Source organism: Chelonia mydas, chromosome 2, assembly GCF_015237465.2.
Source record: "Chelonia mydas isolate rCheMyd1 chromosome 2, rCheMyd1.pri.v2, whole genome shotgun sequence".
NCBI classification, from domain to species: domain Eukaryota; kingdom Metazoa; phylum Chordata; order Testudines; family Cheloniidae; genus Chelonia; species Chelonia mydas.
Window position 1 is genome coordinate 204442157 of NC_057850.1, and position 15277 is coordinate 204457433.

Genomic DNA, 15277 nt, shown 5'->3' on the forward strand with positions numbered 1-15277 from the left:
TAATGTGGATAGTTACTCATGCAAATCACGTTAACCAATCTGTGCATGCAATTACTTGATTTATGAATACAAATATCCATTTGCAGCCAGATAAGAACCCACTGTAGACTGGTGTAGCTCCCTTTACTTCAAGCCAAGCAATGCCGATTTACACCTGTTGAGGATATGGTCTATGATTTTTTGTGCATTTAAAATTTATATTCTTGCAAATATCAGACATAGTTGTAAAGACCCTTTAAAATGTTGGTCCTGTGTGTTCTTAGCAAGGCAATAGCAGAACTCTGAAGATAGCCTAGATTTTGTATTTTCTTGAAGTCCTATGCTCTAAGCCTCCTCTCTTCTTGCACACTCTGGGGCCTTCCCTATAAATCTTCTTATGCCCAGCATCCTGCAGTCTGAAAGTAAAGGAGGCCAGCAATTAGCCTTTACAGAATGGATGTCATGCTAGTTTAGGAGCCTTGGGTGGCCCTATATATCAGATTGACTTTTAGTTACTGATCAACTGAAGATCAGTTATGGGCTACAAAAGGAAACCAGCTGACCTGTCAGCATCAATATAGTCTCCGATTTCAAGGCTGGGATTGAGATAAGTTAATTGCTGGACTTGATTTGTATATATAGAGAGTGATGTGAAGAAGGCATAAAAGAGCATTAGTTATTCAAATATTTCTTTAAACTAAACTTCACTATTGCTTATGAACACTACTTTGATGCAGATGGTAGATTTAGCTGGGGTACTTTCATTCTGTCACCATGGCCCCTTCCACACTTGTACAGGGACACAGTTTGCTAAAATGGATTTAAAAGGCTTCAGGTCAGGCTAAAATGGTTTTAATATGAGATTAGATTAAGTGTTTTTAAAACCAAAAATTAAAAGCATTGCAGAAAACATGGTTCAGCACTCATAAGCCAAGAATTTCCACTTGCCGGCCATTAGAAAATACGGGCCTCATCCTGAAGACCATTGTGTTTTCCCACTGACTTCAGTGGGCTGAGAATCAGGCCTTTGCATGGAAGGTTTAGGCCCTGTCTACACTGGCAAGTTTTGTGGAGTAAAGCAGCTTTCTGCACTGTAACTCCCGAGGTGTACACACTGCCAAGCCACTTCGTGCACAGAAACTGCGCAGTTACAGCACTGTAAAAAAACCACCGCAAGAGGCGTAGAGCTTTCTGCGCCTGGGCTACAGCACTGCAGTGCCAGTGTAGACACTGTGGTTGATTACAGCGCTGCGATTGGCCTCCGGAAGGTGTCCCACAATACCTGTTCTCGCCTCTCTGGTCATTGGTTTGAACTCTACTGCCCTGCCCTCAGGCGACCAACCGTCATCCCCATCCTGTAGATTACTTTGGAATTTTGCAAGTCCCCTTCCTGTTTGCTCAGTAACACGTGCAGTGGTCTCAGGGCATCTTTTCAGGTGGCCATGCCTGCTCCACGCACAAGGTGATCCCTCGCTTGGAGCAATGCCGAGTTGCTGGACCTCATCAGCATTTGGGTACAGGAGGCTGTGCAGTCCCAGCTGCGCTCCAGCTGTAGGAATTATGATATCTATGGACAGATTTCACGATGCATGACAGAAAGGAGCCATGACCGGGACACATTGCAATGTAGGGTAAAACTGAAGGAGCTTCGAAATGCCTACCACAAGGCTGGGGAGGCAAACCATGTGCCCATGATCTGCCGGTTCTACAAAGAGCTGGATACGATACTTGGTGGTGACCCAACCTCCACTGCGAAGACCACTGTGGATACTTTGGCGGCTTGTGTGCCAGTCGAGAGTGGACCGAGCCAGGAGGAGGAAATCTTGGACGAGGATGTGGAGTGGAAGGGGGACCCAGAGGCAGAGGATGACTTGGAGGTCAGAGATGCATGCAGCCAGGAGCTCTTTTCTATCCCAGAGGAGGCTAGCCAGTCACAGCTGTCGAAGCTTGGTGAAGCGCAAACAGGAGAGGAGGCCCCTGGTAAGTGGACTTGATCTGGGGACTTGCTGAAGTGAGCTGTTGGGGGCAGGAGGATTGCAGAAAGCAGGCTTGTCTCCCACCGCATGCCTAGTCTGAATGGCAGAATAGGCTGTTGATTGATTCCTTCACTTCACAGGAATCTCCCTCAGAGCTCTCCAGGAAACTCTCTTGGAGATACTGGGCAATCTGCTGCCACAGGTTCTTTGGCAGAGCTGCTTTGTTTCTTGCCCCATTAACAGTAACTTTCCTGTGCCATTGTGCCATCATGGGGGTGGAAGGGGGGCATTGCTGCACACAGGTGAGCCACGCAGGGACCACGGCAGAAGCCGCAGTCTTGGAGAAGACCCTCCCTTGTTTCTCTGCTCACCCTCACCAGCGAGATATCTTCCATAATTATCACATCCTGTGGAAAGTGTGGGGACAGGAATGATTATCAGCCCCCCCCCCCCAGTGCTGTCTCTTCCCAAGAGCCACATGCCCAGTGTACAGCAGGGTCTGGGAACAGTGATTTACCCTGCCCTGTGGCTACTCACCATTTTGGGGGTCTTGTGGCTCATGTGTGCTTGCCTGGGGTCAGCCAGTTAGTGACAGGCATGTGAGTACTGGCTGTGTTTTAAATCACTGAATCAGTGTTCTGAGTGTTGCAAACAATACTGCTTCTGTAAAATGTTACGTTTAAATTTAAAAGAGATGACCTTGGGAGCACAGCCTCCCTCTTTGTTATCAGTGGCTGAACGGTGGCACAGAATTAGAAAGCGGCCAAGGACTAAGGAGGCCTTTCTGTTATGATGCACTCCACCGCCGAGAAACAAGAATTGAAGGAGTGGCAGGACAACAAGAAGAGAGACTGAAAGGAGAATGCAGCATGCCAGAATGAAGCCACGGAGCAGCTCTGAAAGGTTATGGAGCGCCAAGCAGACACGCTCCAGGCGATAGTAGCTCTGCAAATCGAGCAGCTCCGCACTCGCCCTCCCCTGCAGCCACGGTTGCAAAACTCTTTCCCATGCTCCCCCCAGACACTGCCAACATCCTCTTCCCAACTTCCTGGCTCCAGTCTATACCTGCGGCATTCCACTCCGCCCCCCTCACAGTCCAGTACTGCGGACTCCCAATACCCACTGCACTCAATACCCGTCCCTTTGCAGTTTGGCCCTGCTGAAGTACAGCAACCACTGCACTGTACTCCAAAGGAGAAGGTCCTCCTGGGACCTTCCCTTCTCCCATCCCCCTCACTGCTGATTTTTTTTTTTGTTTGACTCTCTCCTCCGGTTGTTGTTTTTAATAAAATAATTGTGTTGGCTTGAAAGCAATCTTTATTCTATTAACTGAAAGCAAAAAGAGCCCTGCAAAGCAACATACAATTATGTTAAACCCACATATTGCATCATCTGCACCAATCACCTAGCTTTACAAGCACTGCACTCCCAAGCATAGCAACAAATAGTGGCTTTCAGCTTCAAATTGCTGCCTCAAGGCATCCCTGATGCTCATGGCCCCGCGCTGCTCCCCTCTAATAGCCTTGGTCTCTGGCTGTTCAAACTCAGCCCTCAGGCACTGAGCTTCTGTGGTCGAGCCCTGAGTGAAACTTTCACCCTTCCCTTCACAAATATTATGGAGCTTACAGCACATGGCTATAAGCACAGGAATACTGTCATCAGCCAGGTCCAGCTTCCCATAGAGGCAGTGCCAGCGGGCCTTTAAACAGTCAAAAGCACACTCAACAGTCATTCTGCACTTGCTCAGCCTATTGTTGAACCGCTCCTTGCTGCTGTCAAGTTGCCCCGTGTATGGCTTCATAAGCCACGGTATTAAGGGGTGGGCGGGGTCTCCCAGGATCACAATGGGCATTTCAGCTTCCCCTATGGTGATCTACTGGTCCGGGAAGAAGGTCCCTACTTGCAGCTTCCTGAAGAGGCCAGTGTTCCAAAAGATGCGTGCGTCATGCACCTTTCCGGACCAGCCTGCGTTAATGTCTGTGAAACACCCACGGTGATCCACAAGCACCTGGAGAACCATTCAGAAATACCCCTTGTAATTAATGTACTTGGTGGCTAGGTGGCCTGGTGCCAGAATTGGAATATGCGTGCCACCTATTGCCCCTCCGGAGTTAGGGAAGCCCATTTGTGCAAAGCCATCTACGATGTCATGCACGTTGCCCAGAGTCATTGTCTTTCGGAGCAGGATGCAATTAATGGCCCTGCAGACTTCTGTCAGCACGAGTCCAGTGGTAGACTTTCCCACTCCCAACTGGTTAGCTACCAATTGGTAGCAGTCTGGAGTAGCCAGCTTCCACAGTGCAATCGCCACATGCTTCTCCACCGGCAGGGCAGCTTTCATTCTCGTATCCTTGTGCTGCAGAGCTGGGGCGAGCTCATCACACAGTCCCATGAATGTGGTTTTCCTCATCCAAAAATTATGCAGCCACTGCTCGACATCCCAGACATGCATCATGATGTGATCCCACCACTCAGTGCTTGTTTCCCGAGCCCAAAAGCAGCGTTCCACTCTGGTCAGCACCTCCGAGAATGCCACAAGCAATCTCATGTTGTAGCTACTACACGTGGAGAGGTCAATGTGGAACTCCTCTTGCCTTTGTAAGGAATAACTCCATTGCCACTCATGATGTGTTGGTCACAGCGAGCAGCATAGTGGGTCAGCAGTTCGGGATCCATTCCTGCAGCCTGAAGAGTCAGGGAGCGCAGTACACGAACTGTTGAAAGATGGCGCCAAATGCGGACGGAAGCACAGGGATTGCTGGGATATGAAGCAATGCATCACGGGGCATTGGTACAGGACCCAGGATGCCCTGCGACCCTCTCTGCCTTCTCAGAACTCTTACTGGCGGAAGAGGAAGAGGTGCTCTGTGGGATAGCTGCCCAGAGTGCACCGCTCCAAATACCGCTGCAAGTGCCGCAAGTGTGAACATGCTATTGTGCAGGCAGCTGACAGTGTGAACACACAAAAGAGGTTTCCCTTCAGTGCTTTCTGAGCAGTGCAGTAACTCCCAGTGCTGTAACTCTGCCAGTGTAGACATACCCTTAGTCTTAGGCCCTGTCCATAATACAACTACAAACACATTTTTGTAACCAGTCTGTCACATTCTTGTCGTGCCCTGGTTACAACACACAAAGCTGGGTTGTGTCCACACAGGAACATTTTTTTGCACAGCAGAAATAAATATGTCAATCATATGTCTGAATCTACACCTATTATGTTGCCTCTGTGGTACCGTGAAGCTGTATTATGAGTGCCTATATGTGGCTCCAGGTCCTGTAGACACACCCCAGACAGATCCAAAAGGAAATACTTAGGTTAATGATGGTACTTAAGCCTCACAGAGACTATGCAAAAAGCCCCTGCATCCTTAGAAAAAAATCAGTTTAGCTGATTGCTCTCTAGGGAAGGGTAGGAGCAGCGCAATGTTACCAAAAGACAGAACAGGAAAAGCCGGGGAGGGGAGGCAAATAGCAGATCAACAGGAACAGAGGGAGAGAGACAGGAAGAGGAAGTGTGGGGCAAGCTATAGCAGGTCACAGAAGCTGGGCTCAGAGAGATCACCCAGCATGTAGCAGCCTTCTGGGGCAGAGGGACCCTGCCCACTTTCCTGAGCCCAGATGGCTTTGAGGACCTCCAGCAATCCAAGGGACTCAAATCCCAGCCCAGAGAAGACCCTGGAGTGATAAGGAAACGAAGGTAAGGACATGTGTTTCGTGTTTAGTTTGATCTGCACTCTCCTGTGCTTTACACAATTAAGTACAAAAGAGAAGAGAAGTGTTAGCCATTCTAAGGGTGTGTGTATGTGTATTTTAACTGTTTCAGAACTACTGCGTGCCCCTGAGATCGTGAACCTGTAAGTAGGAGTGGAGTTCAGGGAGAGGGATGTATTTAAGTAAGTGTGGGGTCTTGTGGGCCAGCACTGGTCCTGGGGGTCTATGGAACGTGGGCTGAGAACCCCCTTTCTGAGGAAGGGTAAGAGACACAGTGAGTGCCCAGGAAACGTGCCACTGGGGCTGAGGGAAGAAAAAGTGCTACAGCCTGCTGAGCCTCTAGAAGCTTGAAACGCTCCAGAGATCCTGAGCATCAGAGACTTAGATTCCCCTCACAGCAGCAGCCCTAGTGGGTGGCTGGCCGGGAGTGCTCACGAGGCTCTTTGACGCCTCAGCCATGGTCGAGTGCCTGAGGGACATGCCCACAGGAAGGCATCGGAACTATGTGACTCTTGGGATGACCGCCCTGAATATTGCTCGAGCATGCAGGGGTGAAATCAGGAAGGCCAAATCACACTTGGAGTTGTAGCTAGCAAGGGATGTGAAGGGTAACAAGAAGGGTTTCTTCAGGTATGTTAGCTACAAGAAGGTGGTCAGAGAAAGTGTGGGCCCCTTATTGAATGGGGCAGGCAAACTAGTGACAGAGGATGTGGAAAAAGCTAATGTACTAAATGCTCTTTTTGCCTCTGTCTTAACGTACAAGGTCAGCTCCCAGACTACTGCACTGGGCAGCAAAGCATGGGGAGGAGGTGACCAGCCCTCTGTGGAGAAAGAAGTGGTTCAGGACTATTTAGAAAAGCTGGACGAGCAGAGCCATTGGCCATTATCTTTGAAAACTCATGGCGATCGGGGGAGGTCCCGGATGACTGGAAAAAGGCTAATGTAGTGCCCATCTTTAAAAAAGGGAAGGAGGAGGATCTGAGGAACTATAGGCTAGTCAGCCTCACCTCAGTCCCTGGAAAAATCATGGAGCAGGTCCTCCAGGAATCAATTCTGAAGCACTTAGAGGAGAGGAAAGTGATCCGGAAGAGTCAGCATGGATTCACCAAGGACAAGTCATTCCTGACTAACCTAATTGCCTTCTATGACAAGACAACTGGCTCTGTGGATGAGGGGAAAGCAGTGGACGTGTTATTCCTTGACTTTAGCAAAGCTTTTGATACTGTCTCCCATAGTATTCTTGCCAGCAAGTTAAAGAAGTATGGGCTGGATGAATGGACTATAAGGTGGATAGAAAGTTGACTAGATTGTCGGGCTCAACGGGTAGCGATCAATGGCTCCATGTCTAGTTGGCAGCTGGTATCAAGTGGAGTGCCACAAGGGTCGGTCCTCGGGCCTGTTTTGTTCAATATCTTCATAAATGATCTGGAGGATGGTGTGGACTGCACCCTCAGCAAGTTTGCAGATGACTGGGAGGAGAGGTAGATACGCTGGAGGGTAGGGATAGGATACAGAGGGCCCTAGACAAATTAGAGGATTGGGCCAAAAGAAATCTGATGAGGTTCAACAAGGACAAGTGCAGAGTCCTGCACTTAGGACGGAAGAATCCCATGCACTGCTACAGACTAGGGACCGAGTGGCTAGGCAGCAGTTCTGCAGAAAAGGACCTAGGGGTTACGGTGAACGAGAAGCTGGATATGAGTCAACAGTGTGCTCTTGTTGCCAAGAAGGCTAACGGCATTATGGGCTGTATAAGTAGGAGCATTGCCAGCAGATCAAGGGATGTGATCATTCCCCTCTATTCGGCACTAGTAAGGCCTCATCTGGAGTACTGTGTCCAGTTTTGGGCCCCACACTACAAGAAGGATGTGGAAAAATTGGAAAGAGTCCAGCGGAGGGCAACAAAAATGATCAGAGAGCTGGAGCACATGATTTATGAGGAAAGGCTGAGGGAACTGGGATTATTTAGTCTGCAGAAGAGGAGAATGAAGGGGGATTTGATAGCTGCTTTCAACTGAAATGGGGTTCTAAAGAAGATGGATCTAGACTGTTCTCAGTGGTACCAGATGACAGAACAGGGAGTAATGGTCTCAAGTTGCAGTGGGGGAGGTTTAGGTTGGATATTAGGAAAAACTTTTTCACTGGAGGGTGGTGAAGCACTGGAATGTGTTACCTAGGGAGGTGGTGGAATCTCCTTCCTTTGAGGTTTTTAAGGTCAAGCTTGACAAATCCCTGGCTGGGATGATTTAGTTGGGGCTTGGTCCTGCTTTGAGCAGGGAGTTGGAATAGATGACCTCCTGAGGTCCCTTCCAATCCTGATATTCTATGATGTCCTACTGCACAGAAAGCTGGGAGGGAGGAGGACCAGCCAAACCAGTGAAACAGGTATGGTGAGATTTGCAGAAGGGACAAACATTGTAGAAAGATCTGTCTGACCTTCAAACAACCAATATGCAGGCAGCAAAGGAAGCCAAATATTTTTCTCTGCCACCCAAAAAATTCAACAGCTATTTTGTTCCTGAGCTTTTCTTCTTGGAATTACTTGATCCACTGCCTTTAGGTTACCGTCAAGATTTGATTAATCGTTTTCTCTTGGCAGGCTTAATTATGATTGCTAGGTTTTGGGGATAAAATTGTGTACTGCTCTCACTAGAATTGAGAGATTGGACAAAGTGTAAGAGATTCCAGCAATGGAAAAATGTACACTGTGTATGGCAGGAAAAAGAATAGTATTACATAAACAAAACCAAAACTGTGGATAAAACAAACATTTGCCAAAACAAAACATGATATTTTATAAAGTGTAACCATGTAAATATTGGATAAATCTGTTTCATATAGATCGTGATTCATTCAGTTTCAAAAATTTCTCAACAAGGTACATGTAGTGGGAGGAAGTAACCTACCCCCAGACTTTTCACATAGTCTCTTCCTGAATAAGACAGTAGTTTCCCATTCCAGCTTCTCTTAGGTCCCATCTACACTGAAATTCCAACTGCACTGGGAGACACGGTTACAAAATGCACATCCAGTGACAGTGTTATAGGCTGGTGTATGCAGAATCACAGCATGCATTGTAGAACCATGTTTCTACTGTGGTTGTGAATCACAGACTTACAAAAGTCAAAGAATGCAGAACAGTTCAAGAGCATAGTTGAAATTAATTTCAGTTCCATCTACATGACAAAACAGTCTTTAAACCACATCAGGAGACTACTATATTGTCACTGAGTCACTTGGTACAAATAGGATTTACAGTGTAGATGTGACCTAAAAATACATATTTTAAGCTTCTTAGTATTGCTGTGTGAGAGCCTTATTTTGTCCTTATTGGAGACAGAATCATGTTAAACTATGTTTAAACACTGTTGTTTCTAGTCGAGTTCTAGTATGGATTCCCTAGTCAATGCAGAGAAGGATCTCTTTTTCTGAAGATAGCCCAAAAAACCCACATATTATGGACAACCCAGAGAGTTTGCCATCTTTCAGTCAGTCAAACCTTCCCCCGACTCCAGGGGGAGAAAAAAAAGTTCCTAGCTCCACCCATAAAACCATTCCTCCTGGAGTAAGCCATGAACACTGCCCGCGTTAGTATGAGCAGGGATTTTCTGCTCCTCCCTGTGGGGATGATGTTTTATTTCTGTGCCCTGGACTTCAGAAGCAGCAAATCTAGGATGCTGGGAGGACTCTTTATTCTGTCCTTCCTGGTATCTCTTCAAGATGCAGGGACTCCAGGACACTGCTCAAGAAAGCGTTGCTGCTCTTTTTGCCTCTAAATTGCCTAGTTAGGACTTCTGAGTGAGTGTCAGGTAGGCAGAGCAATAAGGAGCATTAATTCTTTCCACAGTGCAGGCAGACAAGCAGTTAACTGGCAGCCAGTAGATATTCTTCTCAGCTGAGGTGAAGTTCTTTTTATATCTTCCTACTGTATTTTCCACTGCATGCATCCGATGAAGTGGGTTTTAGCCCACGAAAGCTTATGCTCAAATAAATTTGTTTGTCTCTAAGGTGCCACAAGGACTCCTCGTTCTTTTTGCTGATACAGACTAACATGGCTGCCACTCTGAAACCTGATTCCTTTTCTTTGTGGTTCTCAACACATCTCTCCTTGAATGCACTAACTTAGGCCAGGATCAGGCACTGAGCATCTTACTTCAGGTGCTACTGTCAGGAAGATTAAAATTCACACCAGGGGCCTCCTGATTGCTCAGTGCCACTGGTCAAAGAAGACAAGCATGTGCTTGACATAAATAAACATGATGTTTAGGATGATGGTGCACATCTGTCAGCAGACCAAAGAAAACCAGGTTCAGCAGGAATATAATTTGGTCATTCACAAAAACCATCTGGTTTAAAACGAAGTAGGTGGTAACCTCAGGTCTCTCTCTCTCTCTCACACACACACACTCTAACAACTGCAGTTAAACTTGGTTGCCACGCAACTCTGTTCTTACATGGTATAGCCCAGACTGCATGGATGGGACTGAATCATGTTATAATGGGATTCAAAACCCTATCCCCGTTGTTAGAACAAGCTTGAACTTCAACCAAATTTAATGACTGTTTTTGGTGTAGTTGTTTTTAGCCTGTAAATGGGGTCTTAGCTTGGTAGCATGTAGCATACTTTCATAATGAGGTTCTAACACGATTTCCAGTCAAACAAATCTCTGTTCAGAGTGGTAAAGGAAATTTGCAATAATAGTGGTTAATCATGGTTAGAATTAACATAGTTCTTCTCTTACTTTGGATAGAGTAAGCATACACATAATTAATACCTAAATCTTCATGTGAAAGATGGTGCAGTAAAATTGTGCTGTGTATGAGGAAAGAGGGTGGATTAATCCATTCGCAATTTATTATAGGAGAGGCAAGTGAAAAAATGGTGTATTTATAAGAAAAACTTTAACACTAACCTGCCGCAGCATGGCTTTAAATGCCATATGCCTTAATCTCATTGTTAGGATTTCTCCTGACCTCCCATAAAGGAATCCCTGCAAGAAAAAAAAGAACAGTAGGGCCTCAGATCTTTGATTTTTACTACTTGTAATTTAAATGGCAGTCTGATGCTATTTATAGTCAAGTACAGTCATTTATTACAAGCATAGCGCACAATGGTGAGATGTGAATATAAAATTAAAAAAAAACAACAAGAGCTGAACAATACAGCTGCAGAACCAGACAGACATTCCCCCATCCCATCATGCCATGATCCCTCAGCTGCCAACTTTAAATCAATAGCTGATTAAAGCAGTTATTAGAATGCAAACTGCTGTTCCGACCAATTGTTTTATTGATTATGAGAGTTTACCTGCAAAAACCAAGCGATAAAGCAAACACCACCTATAACAGCAAATGTGATGGAGAAAATGTTAGCTTCATGCTGGATCCTCTCTGGATCATCTTTTATTGAAAAAATCTGCAAAAATAGAAGGAAAAACATCCAGATGTTTTGTCAGCCAGCCTATTAATAGATGCTGTATAACACTATATAGTCTAGAATGGAGTTTCTTACATACTTGGGGAAGAAGAGAGGAGAGCATTTATATGAATGAATATTTGAACGTTAAAGTTAACGAGGACTAAGCGTTAAATTTTCAAATTTCACACTGACTTTTCTTCCTCACACTGGCTCCCCTCCTGATAGTCATGGTGCTGTAACTCCGCTGTCTGGCTACAGAGAATTACCTTTGTTCAGACCTCTAGGCACTGATGTCAGAGACTGCAGTAATTATTGTGCCCATTCCCTGGCTTTGGAATGCTGACACAGCACTGAAGTCAAAATTTGAAGGAATAAAAAAAGCAGTCTTGTTAGCAACTGGCTGGTCAGTAACTTCCTAATAGAAGTTAGCCCTCTGACGCCATCTGGAAACCTTTTTTCTTGATAATATTCCAATAGGCATAATCTTTCAGGAATGGGAGCGCTACAAGAGGCCCTACTTTACTCTATTCAGTGCACAAAGACCACCCCCATCCACATTAGAGAGAGGAAAAGAAGGCGTGAGCCAGCGATTAGCCCTGGCTGGGATGATTTAGTTGGGGATCGGTTCTGCTTTGAGCAGGGGGTTGGACTAGATGACCTCCTGAGGTCTCTTCCAACCCTAATATTTTATGATTCTATAATTAAACTATAGGAATGGGAATGTCTTGGTTCTACAACATGCTCCAACCATCACATCCTCCGTGGCTGTGGACAGACAACTCACATCTCTCTGCCTCAGTTTGTGTAAAACGGGGATAATCCTTCCTTCCCAGACACGTTGTGAGGACTCATTCATTAATGTTCATAAAGTGCTTTGTGAATGGGAAAAAGTGAACTATGAATACTGAGGATTATTATACTACAGAGAAACTATGTTAGCCAGAATAATTTTTAAATAGAAAGATACAAACATGGTTTTCCTATGTTCTGAATTGTTTTACAAACCATGTTTATAATCTGCTTATGTTGGGTGCTCAGTGACCCAAGAAACAGTGGTGAAAATATGCTAGCATATTTTTATGAAGAACTATGTATAAAAATTATTCTAACTACCCTGGTTTCACTGAAGTGTACATAGGGCCAACGATACCAATCAGGTCAACTTAACTAGCATCCTTCTACAATTACGTTGTGGAAAAGTCAGTACTCCACTTACTGTTACAATTTTAGCAAATATGATGGAAAAGATAGGGTGACATGCTCCACTAATAACAGCAGCTAGTGTCCCCAGTGCAATGAAAGGCCACTCGGGCTTGTTTAATCTAAAAATCTTGAGGAAAGAAACTTTGGGAAGGTGTGCCTGGAAAAGAAAAACAGATTAAAATCAGAACTTTTATTTTTGTCAAATACAATTCAATTTTACATTTTTAAGAGAGCTGAGCTGCATTATGATGCCTACAGGAACAGTTGAGTTTAAGAACCCTGGACTAGTAGAGAACAAGGCAGGTAAATGGAACGACTACAGATGACAGGACTGGCCCAAATCCATTCTAAAAACACTCTGGAATATTCTTAACAGCAAACTTTACATGGATAATTATCCTTTGTACTTACATTCAGTAGCACCTTTCACTTAAAGATCTCGAAGAAGCTCTACAAAGGAAGTTATGTATTACCCATATTTTATAGATGAGGAAACGACACACTCAGAAGTGAAGTGATTTGCTGAAAGTCACACATTGAATCAGTGATACAATTTTAAGAACAGGACACAGTCCTCTTGACTCCCACTGAAATAATCTTTGATATACACCCCCTTTCAGAAATATTCTGATCTCTCTGGAAGAACTGTGAAGGTTTACCACTGAGCTGCTGAATCTTTCTAGGATTAAAACAAAGACCCACAAATCAACCATCCAAAACCAAAAAACCTCGACTAAGTGACACTAAACCATTACCTCTTCAGGTGCGGCTTCTTCTTCAGCCTCTTTTTGTGGAACATGTTTTATGCTTGCTCTTTTGGAAATCAACCCATTGATGGGGAATACTTCTTCCTGATCTTTTAAGGTAATAGTTTCTGTTGATTCCTCATGGTCTTCTGTTTTAATAGACTTTAACACAACATAAATTCAGTCACAAATATATCCAAAAGGTCAGTGTAGTTGTATTAGATAGACTCCACTTCCATTTGCAGTGTCATGTCGGTTCTGTGAGACCGCTATTTTGACTGCTATTTTGGATTTAGTCCTCTGACTAAATTTGCTACTCATACCTTTATTTGGCAGAAACATAAGAGCATTTCCCCTAGTTATTGGATTCTCATGCCTCATGTCCTGAAATCCAGCTACAGGCATCTTCTGTGTTCTCTACACGTTTACATAAAAAGCTAACATTTCGTGCCAAGCATTAAGGAAGCCATGCTCACTTTCTTCCAAAGAGCCTAATGCTGTGCAGTTATTCCTGTGAGCTTCCACTGACTTCCATGAGAAATGAGGTTGCTCAGCACCTTTCAGAAGTGGGCCCAAAAGGTTGTAAGCAAACAATACATTCAAAAATACTTTGACATATTGTTTTAATTCTGTTTTTTAAATGATTTGCAAAACTCATGAGAATACATGTTTGTTTTCCCATTTTAGGCCGTAATCCTGGGATCGTTGAAGTCAGTGGCAAAACTCTTATCGACTCAGAGAGGGAGGATTTCATCCCTAGTATTTTGAAACAAATTTCTTCTGAGTTTCCTTCTAGTTTATCCTCCTACTACCCCAGAGTATCTACGTGGGCTGATTCTGAATCGCACAGACGAAAGAATCCATGACAGCACAACAGTTCTAAAGTATAGCATATAAGAAAGTTTCCTACTAACATGGTTTCAAACACTATTTCCAGGGTCAGAGCAGGCCATACTCGTCTTGAAACTGTGTTTTAAAAACAAACAATTTTCAAAGTATATTCAAGAGAGTTTTCTAAAATATGGCTTAAAAACAGCCTAGTTATATCTACTGGCCATTCTTAAACTGTGTTGTTAACAGGAGTGGTTTTAAAACCATGGTAACACGAATGGTATGAAAAACACTGCTTTAAAATTGTTCCACTGTCACAGCCTTAGTGCCAGTCCAGGCCTTGTCTCCATTAAACAAAGCTACTAGCACCTCTCTCACAGTTGGGCTAGCAATGGTGACAGAACCCCGTAGATCAGCCACTATTCTAACCCTGGTTAGATAACATGGCAGTAAAAATGCCTGTACTCTGCCTACAGGATGCTAGCACCATTTCTACCATTGAAGGGGTTGCACTGTTGCTAGGGGGAGAAATGCTGAAAATGGTGTATATACACACCTGCACTACAACTGTAATTGTACAAGCACCTGGTTGTCTAGCGAAGTTAGGGGGCATCTGGATTCTGACAGATTCTGTGTATAGTGTGGATCCAACATCAAAATTAGGAAATAGAATTACAGACTAGACTCTTACCTTTTCTTTGGAACCACCTTTGTGCTGTGAAAGCTTCCATCCACCCCTTTAGTTGGGATTCCACACAGAGCAGTTGCCAAAGGAGCTGTGCTACAAGGAAGCTGGAGGGTGGGGAAGGGGGCCTGATTTCAGCACATCCTGGAGTATCTGTGGGTTTGGGGAGGCATGGGGGGAGGAGCAAACCCCAGTGACATGTACAAACAGAACAATCTTGGTTTTTTGCAGAAGGCGGTGATTTGGCTTTTAGTTACCATTGTGCTCTAACTTCTTGGCAAAGTAAAGAACTTAACGCATGTACTAGTATATGCGTGACCTGCTTATTACACTATCTTTTAAATGAATGAAGTGGATATATCACAAACAAGGACTTTCACAGAAAAACCTCAGTATCTTTGTAAGGTACCCAAGAGACTTAAGCGAACAAAAGACACATCTATATTCTCATTTCTAGCTTTTATATCTAAAATTGTGAATTCAACGTACCTGTGCTGTTGCAAGTGAATAATATAACCCTCTTCTCTCCATCAGCTCTGTATGTGTTCCTACTTCAGCCACAGCACCACCCGCTATGGCCACTATTACATTTGCAGTCCGAATGGTGGAAAGCCGATGAGCTATTACAAGAGTGGTTCGACCTTTGCTGGCCTGTAAACAAACAACCAAATTGTAATTTGTGCCCCCTGTGGCTTGGAGATTTAGTGTAATTTACTCTAATTGCTCA

At 44.6% G+C, this 15277-nt stretch overlaps 1 protein-coding gene across 10 annotated transcripts in view; it reads right to left on the minus strand.

Annotated features, from left to right (window-relative positions):
- ABCB5 (ATP binding cassette subfamily B member 5) overlaps positions 1-15277 on the minus strand; it is a 77928-nt gene that overhangs the window by 17942 nt on the left and 44709 nt on the right. For all 10 annotated transcript variants that reach the window (XM_007069522.4, XM_043541090.1, XM_043541093.1 and 7 more), the window contains 5 exons: positions 15040-15201; positions 13044-13196; positions 12302-12445; positions 10975-11082; positions 10580-10657 (listed from right to left, as the gene is read on the minus strand). In XM_007069522.4, coding sequence (XP_007069584.2) covers positions 10580-10657; positions 10975-11082; positions 12302-12445; positions 13044-13196; positions 15040-15201 — 645 coding nt within the window. The remainder of the gene's footprint in view (positions 1-10579; positions 10658-10974; positions 11083-12301; positions 12446-13043; positions 13197-15039; positions 15202-15277) is intronic.